Here is a 16,972-nt window from a genome sequence, read left to right as displayed (position 1 = left end):
CGGGATGTAATACTAAGATGCCAATCAATGGCGGACAAATTGGGGCTAATGGCAGCGATACAAGGGCAGACCCCATTCGACTTCGAAACCTGCAAAATTTCCTTCTTCCAGGACTTGAGCAGAGCCACACTACAATGGCGCAAAAGCATGCACCCGATTACCAAGCAACTCCAAGCGGCGGGTATAGCCTATAGATGGGCGACCCCAGGAACTCTCTGGATCACCAAGGACGGCAAGCACTTCAAGGCCACCGAACCCACGGAGGGCCCAGCCTTGATGAATGCCCTGGGACTACCAACCACCGCAGCGAATATGGGGACACCAATAGACCTTCAGCCTGGGACACCCGAAGATGACATTACCGCGACTCCTAGAAGAGACAGGGGTGCCAAACCCAAGACCTGAGAGACATAACTAGACCGCGAGCCGAATAGGCTTCAGTTCGAACATTTTACTTCTCTTAAATGTTTTGTGTAGTTAACCCTGATCTTTAAATCATATATCGTTCTTTATTTTCATTTTCTCTCGTTCTCACGCTGTTGCAGTACGAATGAGGCTCACTGGAGCCCAACACCTTTGCTCCGACGACACCCCCCCCCCTCTCCCTGGGGTTATAGGGAACCGATAACAAGGGCGACATAACCACACGGACTGGCATCAGGCTCGTCAAATAGGTTGTTAATAGTAACCTGGAACCACACTGGTTCGACCTGATCCTGTCATACTGTAGCAACCTGGAACCACCTAGACACAAACTAAACTGATTTAGCGACTACACGCAGCCACCAATAGGAAAAAAAAAAAAAAGGGCTCCTTAAGACCCCCCCTTACATGCCATGCACACAGGTGCACCTAATCACCTTAGTCAGGTACGGACATGAGAGCGGACCCAGAACTAGAAGGGACACCCACAGAGGGACCCCACGACCAAGACCACCATGGTCTACTCCTAGACCTAAGCGCAGAAGGGCCTCATAATAAACCCACATCCTCGGGACGTAGGACAAGACGTTAGACATAGTACTCCGTCCTAGTCAATCCCACCCTCTCCCCGTAGCTCGCACCCCTAAAATACTAAAGGTGACACTAGCAAATAGGTACCCTTTACCATACCAACTATAAGACTTGTATTACTCATTATAACATTGAGACCAACTATAATTATAAAATGTTTGTGAAGCGAATCTAGTCATCCATGCACATGATATTTACTGTTTCGATACGTACAGGCTTTTGTGATCGTACGCTTATGTTTATCATTTTCACATTCCAAAAATAAAGATTTACAAAAAAAAAACAAAACACAGCTGACATGGAGATATTGTGGCCTGAAAGTTCAAATTCACTTTCAATTACCAACATTTTACACTTTACTAAATAACCTTCTTTAGCAAAGAGAAAAAAAAATCAGTAACTGATTAAATGAGAAATCTAAATAGTATTCTGGATTTTGTTTTGGCAACAGCAGGCGTATATAAAATAAAAATAAAATAAGAGAAAACAGTTCACGCTAAAATCAAACATAAGAAACTATATTGTTTTATTGCTACAGTGTGAGGAGTAGGATGATGAGAATACGATGCAAGACAGAATTAATAAATACGCCAAGAAGATGGATTTGATATGATGAATGGGTCAATTATTTTGGCCTCCACTTAATATTGTTTACACCCTGAAACTGCCTCTTTAAAGAATTATTGTCTGCCCAGTCAGAATTCAGGTAGGAGATGTCATCATCTTCTTCAAGTTTCTGTAAACAAAGAAATGCATTTTAAAATGGTACCAACAAACATGCAGAGTACAGTGCTAATCCAAGATATTCTGCAATATTTTAAATAGCAGAGTTGAATTCAATCTACACTACGAGTTCTCAACATCAGTGTTCTTAAACAGCCCAGAATTAAAATGAAGAACATGGTTAAACCCATGACTAACTGCTTGGATATGGCCAGTATGTGGTCGCCAAGGACTGGAGGAGAGAAATACTGACCTGGAGAGAACGAGGGACAAGTAAAAACATGAACAGCAATCAGCTATCCTGGATATCAAGGTGCTACACTGGACCATTAAATTAATAACAGCTGTCTTGGTAAGAAATGAGATCTGGAGCTACAGAAACATCTAATGTTCACCATGAAGCTAGTGATTTAGTTACACTTATTCAAGCATAGAGTTTAGGGAGTATAGAGATTTCCAAAACGCCCCAGCTAATAGCAATAGAGTAATGATTGTCCAGGCACTCAAATTCAATCCAGTGGGCAGATTTATTGGAGCAAAGTAGAAACAACGTGTCGGCCCACAACAGTGTCAGGATTACATATCGGGAGATACACTGTGCAGAACGTCCTGGTTCACCGATCAGGCCCCGCTTTTGCTTCTGATGTCACCCACACCTGTGTTAAAAAGAAGCTGCAGGTAATCTCAAGTGCTCAGTGCTCATATTACCAAGTGCCGTCTGAGCTCCCTGTGTACCGAACCTCTGAACCTACAAAACAGACATTGCTGAGCTCTTTACTCCCTGGACACGGAAGGGACTTTGACTACTCTCATCTCTTTACTCCAAAATGAGATTGCTGAACTATAGACTTCTCAAACACGGAAAGGACTCTCTCTAATCACCAACCTCTACAAACAACCTACGTTCTTCTGTTATACTGGGAATTGCTGTATTGTTCACGTCATTCAGTTTAACCCTTTAAGGACACATGACGTGTGACATGTCATGATTCCCTTTTATTCCAGAAGTTTGGTCCTTAAGGGGTTAATCCTCTCAAACAGAGAAACCAGTCAATACAAAAGTCAGTTCAATGTATTCCTGTATTTAAATTGCAACCTGACTATATCCTGCATATATACTTCTTGTTTATACTCTGCAAATAATTATATTGGACATTGTGTAAGTATTCAAATAAGGATCTGCATACTATAGATTGAACTGCTACTAAATGTTATTCTGTTATATCAAGACCTAAGCAATAAAACACTTACTTGAAATATTCTTAAATTGACAGAATTTCTTTTTTTCTAAATCTGCAATCGAGTTCCAACAAACTTTTATTCCTAGGTATTACAAACAGGGCCTTTGTCAAGTGCTCGACAAATGCCCTGTTTTGGGCCAAAACGTTGTTTCTACTTTGCTCCAATAAATCTGCCCACTGGATTGAACTTGAGTGCCTTGACCATCATTACTTTTTGCAAATCACATTGTGAGGATTGGCCAACTTTAGGCCCGGTTGCACCCTGGGATCCAGGAGAGTGCGGTATCCATATTGGTAATTATATTTACTGCTAATAGCAATAGACTATAAATGTAGCTCAGCAAATCAATATACATCTAAATTCGAGTTCTTCCCTGAACACACATCTGATCAGGGAATTATAAACTGAAGGACAAAACAGCTGAGCTTGAGAATCTTTCAATTTCCTATTTTGGTTTTAAATTTTAAACGCGTGAATTTCCAAGTTTTTCTGGTTTAGTGAGTAATAAAGTGGACATTCACTGAATGCAGGAAGCAAACTGAAAATGGTTTTAGCATTACTGAAGAAAGGTTAAATAAATAGAGTAAGTTTGTTAATTACACATATAGACAGCCAGTGGGTTCAATTAGACATAGAAATAGAAGTTTTAAAAAGTCAGTACAACAGAGGGATATTTAGGAGATGAGCAGATCATTTGTACAAAGGACAAGAAGAATTCTACTCCAGCTCCAATTTAGCAAGATCTTTTCAGATCTACTCCCAATTACTGCATGCATGTATTATTGGGGGTATGTCTACTAAACAGCATGTTTTCCCTTCATTTTTATTCTGTAATGTTCCTTTAACACCTTTCTCCATTTGTGTTCCCTCTAATCTTTCTCCTCCATTTAAAGTTTGTTGTGATTACATTTGCTACCCTACTCAATACGTTTAGCATTTGTTCTCCAGTTTATCTTTTAAACTTAAAAAGACCCTTTCATTATTAAAAATGTAAATGACAAAACTGACTTTCTAATAGTGATCCTAAAGGGGCACAAGTGTGAATTTCTCGTTTTTATTTGTTCACATTACAGATAAATCTGTGATAATATAAAATGATCAATAACCCCTTCCCTAACCACTAGTTATCAGATAACAGCCAGAGGAATATTACATAGCTCAATTATAGCTTCAGATAATTCTTCCCATGGCGTGAAACTGTCACAAATACATCCTTTACAAAGCAAAGCCATCGCCATCTTAGTACCTCATCAGGGACTAACTAGTCCAGGTAATTAGCTAAACCTTACGTCCCACTGATAATCACAGTTTACATCTTTGTAAGTAAATCTAACAAAAAGTTTTACTAGAGTTCTATAAAGTCCTCTATATTTCCCACTGTAAAATAGCACACCTACAAACGACATCTTACCTTTAATTCTTCTTGCCTTCTGTGGTAATACATCATCATATTCCTTTTTTCTTCGTCAGAAACAACTGGTTCACGTGCTGGTGCTCCGTGACCTCTCTTGTAGGGTTTTAAAAGAAAGAAGAAATAAAATGACATGTGCCATTTTCCAGTTATGGGGATTTAGAATATCAGCGTTTGCGATGTGTAGGTGTTTTTATTTGTAAGACAAGTAACGCATCTGACATGTAAAAACGACCAGTCAAACCTAAACATTACCTGGATTCAACCACATGAAAACTGGTTACTAGAAGAAGCATTGAACAGAAACACTACATAGCGGATAGCCTCTAATAATACTGCACAGAGGCCAAGTAAGCTTCTGTTCTACTTTCAAAGGGTTGTTCCAAGCAAGCACTAGTACTGCTGCTATACGTGGGGAAAAACACTGGTTATGGCTAGAGAAACCCTTCCTAGCCTGGTTCTCCACCTCCCTTTCTAAAGAAAAACAAAACAAATTGCTAAAATGGCCCTTCCATCAGCAAGCTTGCTGGCTTCAGACACCAGTTTTGGACAGATTTGATACTAGCCTTCTGTTCCGAGCTGGCTAAGGACGCTGTGGGAGAGCGGTTCTCTGTCTGTGCAGCGTTTCATAGTGAAACCAGAATTTCATCCTGGCTGTCATAGAGAATGTATTCCAATAAGGAGGAAGGCTATAAACGATCAATCTTAGTTTTGCTGTAGGTCTTATGTAAAGGGATGGAAAACCAATTTACCCCTAACAGTAAACTGAAACATGGTTTATTATAAGGGTTAACATTGATATCAACATGCCTTGTCTGCTAATGTTTTGGGTTGTGTTTTTACCAGTTAAAAAACAGGGGAAATTTCCAACTGTGCGCAATACGTTATTGGAATCATGGATTCAGAACTTACCTTCTGAATCTTAACAATAATTTTCGTTTTTTCATTTTTGCCCACAAAGTCTGAAAGCTTCTTATTTCTCTGCAGCTCTTTTCCAGCCCACCATAACTGAGCATCGGATTCCTCAATAACCAGCTGCCCAGCCTGGAATAGAAACCATGAATACTCTCACTGAGAATACAGGTCGATATACACAGAAGTATGCATAAACAACAAAATAATAATCAAATAAGGATAAAATGGAATACATTGCGTCCATGAAATGGTAACTTGTAAAAAAATTTAAAAAATTCAAATGCGGTACTTTGAATATTATACTGAATTCTGCCACTGGATCTATTCAGATCCAATATCAGCTTGGATCTTCAATATCATATGTCACAAAATGTATATATCACCTGAGTCCCAGAAAGATCTTCATTATTCTCAAACTCCATTCGAATAGGGTCATGTGGAGGCAATCCCATGGGATAAACAATCATTACAGCACCTCGGAGCTGGTCCAGAGCACCCTTTACCATCTCCATTGTCAAACACACATTGGCCTCAGCTTGTTTCTGTAGGAGGGTAAATAATACACACAGACTGTATATATGTGATATGACCAGGTAGGTGGTTATAGATGTACACAATGCTTAGTCTAAAGCTGAAACTGAAGGGATACATTGCCACTTAATGGTGTAATATGTCAATATTAGGAAAGCAGCAGGCTCAGCCATGTCAATAAGAGAGAAATGTTTGAACATCGAGTGATAAAATGCACTGCAGAGCCTGATCAGCAAAGCACCTTTGTAATTAGTAACATTTGAAGGAACAAAAGGTCTCCACACCAGCTTTGCCACATACATAGTATTTCTTTATTTCAGTGGCAAATCATTAGACTCCTTGAACACCCATCAACACCTACCTGTTTTAAGAATTTTGTAAAATATATAGCAGATATATTGATACCCTGGAATGTGTAGGTTTGTAAAGGCCAATCCCAGAAATACTATGATCAACGCAATATTGCAAGACCTCACTCTCAAGGAGAGGGTGTTCGTTGGCACCTGTTAAGAACTTGCAGGTTTGGTTAAGACTGAAGCCATTTTTTTATTTTGAAACATGAGTTTTTTTTTTATATAGTCAATTGATTAATTTTGGCACTTTTATAACTATGCATAGTTAGTAGCTAATGCTTCTCAAGGGATGTAAAATCATAAAGATATTCCATCTTATAACAATTTGTAGCAGGGAATCGCTTTGTCTCTTTATCTTTAATAATACAACAAAACATTAACTCATAATTACTAATGTTTTGCTATTGAAGCAAAAGATGTAAAGGTAAAATGTTAAACACACAGACAGTCATACCTTAGACACCATGGCTTTGGCTTCTTCTACAGTATTCTGTAACACCTTCTTCATGTTATCGTTTGGTGCTGGAAAAAAATATCCCATAAATACATTATTAGTGTCCTGTAGAATAGAACACAATGGTACTATGCAAAGAGGTAACAGCCAAAAGTATTTTTAAAAAGATATTTGGGTTATTAATACTGGTTATGATCTTCACTGTAGAACAGGGGTTCCCAATTAATTTTTCCAGTGGAACCCTTTGACATAGTGTATCCCCCAAATCCCCTCCCCCCCCCCCCCCCCAGATACACACACTGACTGTATTTGACACACAGATACATACGCACACTCAGTTGCACACAGTGACACACACACACACATCTTGATTTACAAATACACACACACACACACACAGATACACATAGTGACAGTGTCACACACTTGCACCCACAAATACACACACTGGCACATATCCACACTCAGATACACACACACACACAGTGACACACACACAAACCTTGACACACAGATACACACACACACATACACTCTCACTAACGAACACACATATACTCTTTGACAGACACACAAACACATACAAACTCCCTAACAGACACACATACAATTTATTATTTTTTTTACTCCACCCAGCCCCACTACCTTTGGGAGTGCTGGCATGGAGTATCTATGTCACTGGGGTCCAGTGAGGCTGCTGAGCAGGTGGCATGCGGTCTCTGGAGTCCAGTGGGGCTGCTGAGCGGCTGGCGTGCAAGCAAGCAGTGATCTCCCTGCTCAGCTCCCTTGCGTGCCTCTAAGTGATGCCGAAGTGACATCACTGCTGTGCAGGCGAGGGAGCCGAGCAGGAAGATCACTGCCCACTGCTCCCTCGCCGCCCGTGGCCATTTTGCTTTTAGAAATTTTGGCGGAACCCCATTTGTGTTCTCACGGAACCCCAGGGTTCCGCGGAACACCAATTGGGAAACGCTGCTCTAGAGTACTGATCACACAACAATCAGCTTGTCCAACTGTTGGGATCACCAATATCAGTATTATACGCACTCTTTATAGCAGGCACTGATCTATACTCAAATATTTGTTCTTCGGTAATTACATCATGAGAAGTTGAAAGAGTATGAATTGCAGAATTATTAACCAAAATGTTTTAATCTGATAAACACAATAACATGCAGCTCTAGAGCTGTCCTCAAAATTACCATGTCCATTTCGCCTTCCAATTTCATCCTTTTTGAAGACACTACCACCACTTGGTACACATTTCTCCTCCCACTCGTCTTTGAGTTTGAGCTCTGTTATCTGCTCGTCAGTGAGACCCTGCATGTTTGGGGGAATGATGATGCCATGCTCAGCCAGTTCTCCGATCTCTGCAAACAAGGAAGACAAATAACAAAAGGTGTGTCATTAAAACTCAGAATACTGCTTTTACTACTCTTATATACAAAGAGACCACACCAACAACAGTTTAAATATTATCACTTAAATATACAATTTAAAGTGTACCTATCATGACATAGTAACACATTGTTTGCATACTGTACTGGCCATATTGCTAGAAAATATATAAATACAATGCAGTTTATTTTAGGATTACAGCTCATTTCCCTTTGTTATCAGTTTATCAATTTATACATTGTAATATAGTGACTGTTATGGGAATTCATAATGCCAATGCACGTTGCTGAAGAATATATTAGATCTTTAGAATAACTAATAATGCCAAGCACACAGACACCACCCATTGCGGTATGCCAGGCAAGAGCGCACCAACATGGGAGTACAGAGACCTGGTATCAAACTTCAGGTAAAGAATATTTTCTCCGTTTTTACAAACGAATGCATGGATTACATTTTTAACTTATATAATGGGGGTTAGGTGAAAGGTCTGGCTTTAATACACATGTAGCATGTGTTGTAATTTCCTGTCACCATTCTCCTTGATGTACATAATAACCATAGTGATATAAACATCAGAAAAAAAATACCAAATTAAGTTACGGGGAAAAAAATTTTGTATCTTCTCTCAAAATATACCACAGGAAGATTTCATAGAAATGGTGCCACAAGTTAAAGAAAAAATCAAACCAAAAACATTCCACACACAATTCTGTGTTTTGTTGTGGTACGGACTTTGACACTATGGTCTATAAATTTTCACTGTAGAATTAAGGCTAGTGTTGGGATTTTGATTAGGGTACCGTTAAAAGGGTAAAGGTTTTTGATTACTGCGTTAAGGAGACGTAGAGTTAAATACATGTGCAAATCCCCTGGTCTGTATCATTATTGATGGTTGCAATTTTGCTTTAGTGTAGGGATTAGCAAAGTTTTGGTTGAAACAACTGAATTTGGACAACAGTACACCATTTGCTGCTTAGTGAGTAAACCTCATTTACTTTCTCTGCCTGCTAACCCATTATGTATGACATGGTAAAGCTGAGCTTACATTCAAGACAATGCCCTTTGATGACCTCAAACTCTAAGTTACTGAATAAATTAATTAATGGGACACTGTAGGCACTATAATCATTTCACCCCTTTGGTTATAGTGTCTGAATTCCTAGCACTTTCCTTCCATTCACTGTTAAAAAAAAAAAAATGTCAGCAGTTTAACATTAAATAAGGATCCCTTGCTTCCCCTAGCCCAGCCCCTACTGGAGGTATGACTAGGGCAGATATTACATACTGTTTTAGTCATACCAATTTATAACCGCAATGGGCATTATAATAAGATGAAAGCTGTCAGCTGATACACTCAGCCAATCACAGCTGCTCGAGCCAATATACCTCACTGGTTCAAGCAGCACAGATGGGATAAGCAGCTTAGGCCTCTGGTTTAGCATTAAAACATTGAAAAAGGTTTAACGCTTAATGGAAGGATAGCGCCAGGGGACATTATAACCACTTCAATGAGATGAAGCAGTTACAGTGCCTGCAGTGTCCTTCTAACGATTCAAGGACCACTGGAAGACCTGTAGAAGTGTTATTTCAGATATTACTTACCCAGGCATAGCCTATCAACTTTAAGTTGTCTATTGTAAATGGCAGACACTTGTTTGATCAGATCTTCCATTGGAATATCAACCGTCGTATCAAATAGGAACTGGCTTTCATCTCCCCGTTTGACGTGTAAACGAACCATTTCTGCAAAGGAGAAAATCCATATTTGAATAATACTATGTGTATTCACCTTTTTTGTCTCCTCTCACTGAGATTTAATAAGTAGTTTTTATTACATTCCTTAAAATGGACCTCTTACGATGGATTTGTGGATGAAGTCAGGTTTGCATTGTGTGATTTTCTTTATGTTTAAATGCCTGGGCAGCTCTTCCCAAGAGACTTAACTTAATTTCTCACTGTTTGTTGCCAGACATCCATTGAAATACAAAACAAACTTCCAAATTATAGTATTGGATTTACCTAGTAATGTGTGGACTAAATGAGATCTTACATGACAAGTTGTAGTGGCTTTGGTGCCAGGAGTGTTCTGTCACCCTCACATGCAAGTAGTCTCTTTCTCCATGGGGTCCACTAGGCAGCAGTCACTTTCTCTCCTCAACAAAACCCTCCCATGCAGACCCAGCTCATTGGCTATGAATGTCAGCTGACTGATCTAAGGAGCCATAAACTTACCTCAAAGCAGTAAACTCACTGAGGATGTGAATAGCATCTGGCTGACACAGGGTAGCTTGTCAAACTGTTTGATAACCACTACTGCACGCTGTACTAGTTATGGTGCTTGGAGTATTCCTTTATGTTTGCTTTCTGATTAGTGCTGCAGGATGGCAATACCCAGCATGCACTGCGTGTAGTCTAACCAGCCCCCTCCATGGCAATACCCAGCATGCACTGCGTGTAGTCTAACCAGCCCCCCTCCATGGCAATACCCAGCATGCACTGCGTGTAGTCTAACCAGCCCCCCTCCATGGCAATACCCAGCATGCACTGCGTGTAGTATAACCAGCCCCCTCCATGGCAATACCCAGCATGCACTGCGTGTAGTCTAAACAGCCCCCCCTCCATGGCAATACCCAGCATGCACTGCGTGTAGTCTAAACAGCCCCCCCTCCATGGCAATACCCAGCATGCACTGCGTGTAGTCTAACCAGCCCCCTCCATGGCAATACCCAACATGCACTGCATGTAGTCTAACCAGCCCCCCTCCATGGCAATACCCAGCATGCACTGCGTGTAGTCTAACCAGCCCCCCTCCATGGCAATACCCAGCATGCTATAAAAAAGATATAAAAAAGAAATGTACTGTATTTTATCCCAAAAGAACCAAAGAGCAATGCTAAACACCCAAAAGTGTACCTCACATACACCAAATATATAGTAACAAAGGAGAAAATCTGTACTACACCAACAAGTGACAGTACAGATTAAAGGACAGATTAATTTTAAAAGATAAAATAAAAACAGTGGATGATAGAATTTCTAATACTAAAGCAAGCAAATTTAGGAGAGATCAAATTGATTATAAAGAAGGAAAAATTAGAAATTGGTCCAAAAATAGGAGAGAAAAAGGAGAACAAAAGGTTTATGTACAAAAAACTGCTCCACAGTTAACCTCTGAACCCTATAAACATCAAAGTACAGATACTAAGGGGAATACCTTTAGAGAAGATAACAAAAATAGAAATAAACATAAAATGAGCAACTCAGATAAAAATTGTGAAGTTCATAGTCTTCCAAAAAACCTCTCCCCAGTTTTTTTAGACAAGGGGCAAAACCAAAAGAAAGAAAGCATTCTAAGTACAAAAAACAGATTCCAATTACTAAGCTCCCCAAAAAAGAAACGCCCTCATATGGAACTAGAGGATCTAGACGACTCACTTCTCTCAGTAACCATACACTCACCATAAATAAAAATCCATCGGGAATCTTTAACATATCAGGTGTAGATTTAACCACTCAGGAATTAACATTACTAGAAAAAGGTTTAAAATTCGCTCCGACTGCTGGGATAAAACCTTTTGACCTCTTTTTGGACAACCAAAAATTTCTAAAGAAGCTAACAATAAAACGTTTTTTTGAAAAACGTAATTTGACTAAAACAAATGAGACTTTTTCGCTTACACATATAGATACTATAGACATATCCGAACGTCCCTTAGAGGACTGTCCCAATGTTTTTTCATCCTTGAAAAGAAGGTCTAATTTCTATCCATCGCATGAGAAAGGAAAGTATTTGGAGGTATTTAATGATTTAGTCCAGAATGACCTTGATAAAATCCATTGGAAACATAGCGACTCTAAACACAATTTAACCAATAGAGAAAGACAGGCTCTCAATCAACTTAAAAAGAATCATAATTTAGTCATAAAAGAGGCCGATAAAGGGGGGGGGGGGCGGTCATTATGAGTAGAACATACTATATGCAGGAAGCCTACAGAATTCTAGAGGATGAATCCACCTACAAAAAACTTGTACAAAACCCCACCAAGTCCTTTTTGGAGGATCTTAGAGCTTTACTCCAAATAGGTCTAGACCAAGGGATCATTTCTTCCAAAGAATTTCAGTATATCTTTAATCCAACATGCAAAATAGCGATTTTTTATTTCCTTCCTAAGATCCACAAGTGTTTGACGACCCCTCCAGGTCGGCCAATCATTAGTGGGATCAATTCATTATCTTGCAACCTTTCCGAATATGTGGATTTTTTCCTTAAACCTTTTGTTTCTTTATGTCCTTCCTTTATAAAAGACACCACTCATATCCTTCAAACTTTACAATCTTTTACTTGGAAATCTTCCTATATACTAGCCACGGTGGATGTTACCTCCCTGTACTCCAATATCCCCCATATTAAGGGTTTGGAGGTTATCAGGGACGTTCTAATCCAACAACATACTTTAAGTTCAAAACAAGTTGATTTTTTGGTGTCTTGCATTCATTTTGTTTTAACCAAGAACTTTTTTTGGTTTGACTCGAATTTTTATTTGCAGCAGTGTGGCGTCGCCATGGGGACGAGGTTTGCCCCCAGTTTTGCGAACTTATATGTATCCCATTGGGAGGATTCATGCATCCAATTGGGACCACATCCGGGGGGTAGCCTCGTCCTATGGCGACGCTACATTGATGACGTACTCATTATCTGGGAAGGAGAGGAACAAGGCTTGAAGAATTTTATTGATACCATCAATTTAAATCAATACAACCTAAACTTTACTTTTAATATTAGTACTACCACCATAGATTTTTTGGACCTAACTCTATACATAGAAAATGAGATTCTCCATACTAAAACTTTCTTTAAGAAGACCGATTGTAATACCGCTATAAAAAAGACTAGTTTGCACCATCCAATATGGCTTAATAATGTCCCAAAGGGCCAAATAACTAGAATGAGGAGGAATTGTTCTAATGTGCAGATGTTCGAAGAACAATCAAAAATAATACAAAACAGATATGTCGAAAAAGGTTATAATGCAGATCAAATAGAAAAAGATATTATAAAAATAAAAAATAGAGAACGTGCAGAATTTTTAATGGATAAAGATAAAAATAAGAATAAAACCATAGGATGTAAAAATCAAATTATTGACGGCCATAGGGAGTTTGCCTTCATTACGAAGTATAGTTCTCAGGCTAAGAAAATAGAAAAAATCCTCAAAAGGCATTGGGCCATCTTGAAAAAAGATGACATCTTAGGAGATAAGATACCAGAAAAACCTGTAGTCATATACAGAAAAGCAGACAATTTAAAAAATAAATTAGCACCTAGTCTTTTACCAAATTTGTTAAAAAGTCCAAAATTGAATTTTCTCCAGTCACAAAAGACGCCAGGTTTCCATAAATGTGGGGCATGTTCCACATGCACCCACCAAAAAAGAAGGACCATATCCTTTACAGGATCTTACACTAACCAAACATATAACAAAGAAATTTGTACACTGCACATCCACATATGTAATTTATCTTTTACAATGTGGATGTGGTGCCCAGTATGTGGGTAGGACCATCAGAACTTTGCATACTCGCCTTCGAGAACACTTTAACAATATTAGGACACATAAGGTGGAGCATAGTGTCCCTAATCACTGCAACTCCTGTAGTATGTTTCAATGGTCGACGTTCGTCGCCATTGGAATAGATCAGGTCACAACAAATTGGAGAGGAGGAAGTAAAACTAATGACCTAGCTAAGAAAGAAGCTTTTTGGATCTACACTTTAAACACTTTAAATATGGGCCTCAATCAGGATATTGATTTAGGGGGGCTTTTGTAGTCTATATAATACAGTGATTCTTTTGAGACATTTTTAGTTTTTTAGGGTATATTGGTTTTATGCATCTAGTATGATTATTATTCTGTATTTTCTTTGTATTTTATTATGTCAGTTTTGGGTGTATTTGTGACACTTATATATTTGTATTTTTATTTATTATGTATGGTTTACCGATTGTTTTTTTCTTGTTCTTGTTTCTTATTTTTATTATTTTTATCCTTTTTGATTTTATTTATTTTTGTTCCCCCCTGTTTGTTGGGCTTGAGCCCATACAGTCTTTATATGTTCCATTAGTCTTCCGTGGTTCCGCCCTGGGCGCTCGTCTTTTCGTTGCAACCTTTTGGTTGCCGGAATTGCCGTGCGTTCCACGGTGGAACGCGGAAGCGTTTTCAGTCTTAAGTGATAGGACGGCAAGCGTTCCATAGTGGAACGCGGAAATAGCTCTTCCTTACACAGACGGCTGGAACACGTCATCACGTCCGGCCAATCAACAACCGGCACAAACGAAACCCGGAAGTATGTTCTCCGGTTCGCGGCAAAATGAAAGATCTTGGAGCCCTATATAAAGAAAGGACTATGTGAACGTTACTACATATCCCTGAAGAAGTCTAGAAGACGAAACGCGTTGGATACCAGCTAGAGACTTTTAATGTTTTTGGCTTTTCTTTTTATTGTTCATTTTACCACAGAGGGATTTCGTTTCTCCTGGGTACCACTTGTTTAGTGGAGACAAGCTGCTTTTACCTTTTATTGATGTAAGTGCATTTTGTACTAATAAATTCTCTTTTTACTACAATACTGCTCTATATATCTTTTTGCCTTTGAGGATTGGAGGTCTTTGCATATGCTGCTATACTACATCGCATACCCATCCTGAAGGAAACGCCGTTTTGAATATATACCCTTTGGAAGGGAGACAGGCGCTGATCTCCAGTATAATCTTGTAAGTTCTCTACCTCCGGGTCTGAACCACTCATTATTGTACATACTTCACCATTGTGGGATTTTTTTTATACATTCTAGATATCCTGGAAATTGTTGTGTTATTCTATACACAGGCAATACCCAGCGCATGCACTGCATGTAGTCTAACCAGCCCCCTCCATGGCAATACCCAGCATGCACTACGTGTAGTCTAACCAGCCCCCTCCATGGCAATACCCAGCATGCACTGCATGTAGTCTAACCAGCCCCCCTCCATGGCAATACCCAGCATGCACTGCGTCTAGTCTAACCAGACCCCCCTCCATGGCAATACCCAGCATGCACTGCGTGTAGCCTAGCCAGCCCCCCCTCCATGGCAATACCCAGCATGCGCTACGTGTAGTCTAACCAGCCCCCCCTCCATGGCAATAGCCAGCATGCACTGCGTGTAGTCTAACCAGCCCCCCCCCCCCTCCATGGCAATACCCAGCATGCACTGCGTGTAGTCTATGTCCAGCTCTGCATGCTCAGTCTGACCCTGGGAGGCAGGAGATCCTATATTATATTATATCAGAGCCCACACAGGTAATAATGCGGGATATGGTCACTAGCTGTCACTGTTATATGATATTAACTTATTATCAGCATCACAGCTCACTCACCTGATGACCTGGTAGCCTGCCTGTTGCACACACTGCACTTCCGGGGACTGGTTTCCAAGGAGACAGGAATCAACTTCCGCCTTAGAGCTTGCGAAGGAACCGCGAGCTGCCCGTCACTGCGCATGCGCGCACCCAGCAGCGACGCGAGCTGCCTTTCACAACGCATGCGCACACCCAGCCTAGCCACAAGTTACCGGTCACTGCGCATGCGCACCCCCCCAGGCTGGGCGCTCAGCTCTGGCGGCAGGTTTGGCGGTCAGTGTGAGCTATTTGATGGCCTGTGGTCAATGGAAAGCATGTGTACAAACTGTAACCCAGCAGTAACGGGGGAGGAGGGGGTTGACACCCTGCTGTAGATGGTCAGACACAGCCACAAAGTTGGCTGAGCATCATGGGAGCTGCAGTCCAAATGCCAGCCATGGTCTGTAGGTGTCCCAGGGGATTATTCACTAGGAGGGTTATTTACTAACGTGCGAGCTGTTGAGAAAGCTTGACGTGGGTTTCACATTTTATGTCCAAATAGCCGACTTCGAATTTTTCCTACATTTTGTCCTAAAATCTGAATTCCTGACACCCGAATTGTTGGCAAAGGCGTCCCATCACAGATCGTAAACTAAGTTTTAACGAAGTTACTGCGTTTAATACGACATTCCCTCATTAAAGCGGCTCTCTCACCTAATGGAATGTTTTCGTATTCTGCAGAGACTCCCCACGGTGACCTCGCTGCTTGGTTTGCTGCGGCGGGAGGGGTAGATATAGTTATCTGATGTCCTGCGCAGGTGCCGCCATCTTTCTTAAGATCCTGGTGCTTAATCTACCAGCAGCCCGTGAGCCTCTATAGATATAGTTACATAGGCTGAATAGAGACATGTGTCCATTAAGTTAAAGGACCACTATAGGCACCCAGACCACTTCAGCTTAATGAAGTGGTCTGGGTGCCAGGTCCAGCTAGGTTTAACCCTTTTTTCTGTAAACAGCAGTTTCAGAGAAACTGCTATGTTTACATATGGGTTCATCCAGCCTCTAGTGGCTGTCTCATTGACAGCCGCTAGAGGCGCTTCCGGGCCTCTCGCTTTCCTATGGACTGGCTGAATGCGCGTGCGGCTCATGCCGCGCATGCGCATTCAGCCAAGGAGGAGAGTTCCCTGCCCGGCGCTGGAGAAAGAGGTAAGTTTAACCCCTTCCACCCCCTAGAGCCCGGCGGGAGAGGGACCCTGAGGGTGGGGGCACCCTCAGGGCACCCTAGTGCCAGGAAAACGAGTGTTTTCCTGGCACTATAGTGGTCCTTTAAGCCTTCCTCACATATGGTTTTTTTTTTGCTGTTAATCCAAAAGATAGTTTGAAGCACTTCCAATTTCCTTCATGACCCCAGAATGACAGTCAGAAATTAGTCTTCCGGTCTAAACGCATGACCTTGTGGCCTATGCATAGCCCTGTTTATGAATAGATTTCCACACAATCGGCCCCAGATATATTTGTGTAATGTTATCATATTGTTTTTTCTAAACTAAAGAG

General features: G+C 40.6%; 1 protein-coding gene across 2 annotated transcripts; it reads right to left on the bottom strand.

Moving 5' to 3' along the window:
- Positions 1–1,523: 1,523 nt before the first annotated feature.
- CFAP298 (cilia and flagella associated protein 298) lies at positions 1,524–15,579 on the bottom strand. 2 transcript variants are annotated; one of them, XM_063442811.1, is made up of 8 exons: positions 15,458–15,579; positions 9,644–9,784; positions 7,843–8,010; positions 6,644–6,711; positions 5,689–5,847; positions 5,303–5,434; positions 4,391–4,486; positions 1,524–1,750 (listed from the first exon to the last, which is right to left on the bottom strand). In XM_063442811.1, exons 2-8 carry the CDS (start codon positions 9,780–9,782, stop codon positions 1,640–1,642), a joined length of 873 nt encoding a protein of 290 aa, XP_063298881.1. In that variant the 5' UTR covers positions 9,783–9,784; positions 15,458–15,579; the 3' UTR covers positions 1,524–1,639. The 2 variants fall into 2 exon arrangements, with proteins under 2 accessions (XP_063298881.1, XP_063298888.1); XM_063442818.1 differs by lacking the exon at positions 15,458–15,579 and adding an exon at positions 10,274–10,419.
- Positions 15,580–16,972: the final 1,393 nt, after the last annotated feature.

Source organism: Pelobates fuscus, chromosome 1 (assembly GCF_036172605.1).
Source record: "Pelobates fuscus isolate aPelFus1 chromosome 1, aPelFus1.pri, whole genome shotgun sequence".
In the NCBI taxonomy this organism is placed as follows: domain Eukaryota; kingdom Metazoa; phylum Chordata; class Amphibia; order Anura; family Pelobatidae; genus Pelobates; species Pelobates fuscus.
Note: the sequence above shows the minus strand (reverse complement) of the source record. Positions and strands in the feature narration are given on the sequence as shown.

Coding starts and splice junctions, on each gene's coding strand:
- CFAP298 (XM_063442811.1), bottom strand. CDS start 9,782: ATGGTTCGTTTACACGTCAAACGGGGAGATGAAAGCCAGTTCCTATTT. Junction 8,011..9,643: donor AGTTGATAGGCTATGCCTGG/GTAAGTAATATC, acceptor CCTTGTTTGCAG/AGATCGGAGAACTGGCTGAG. Junction 6,712..7,842: donor TGGAAGGCGAAATGGACATG/GTAATTTTGAGG, acceptor ATTTTTTTCCAG/CACCAAACGATAACATGAAG.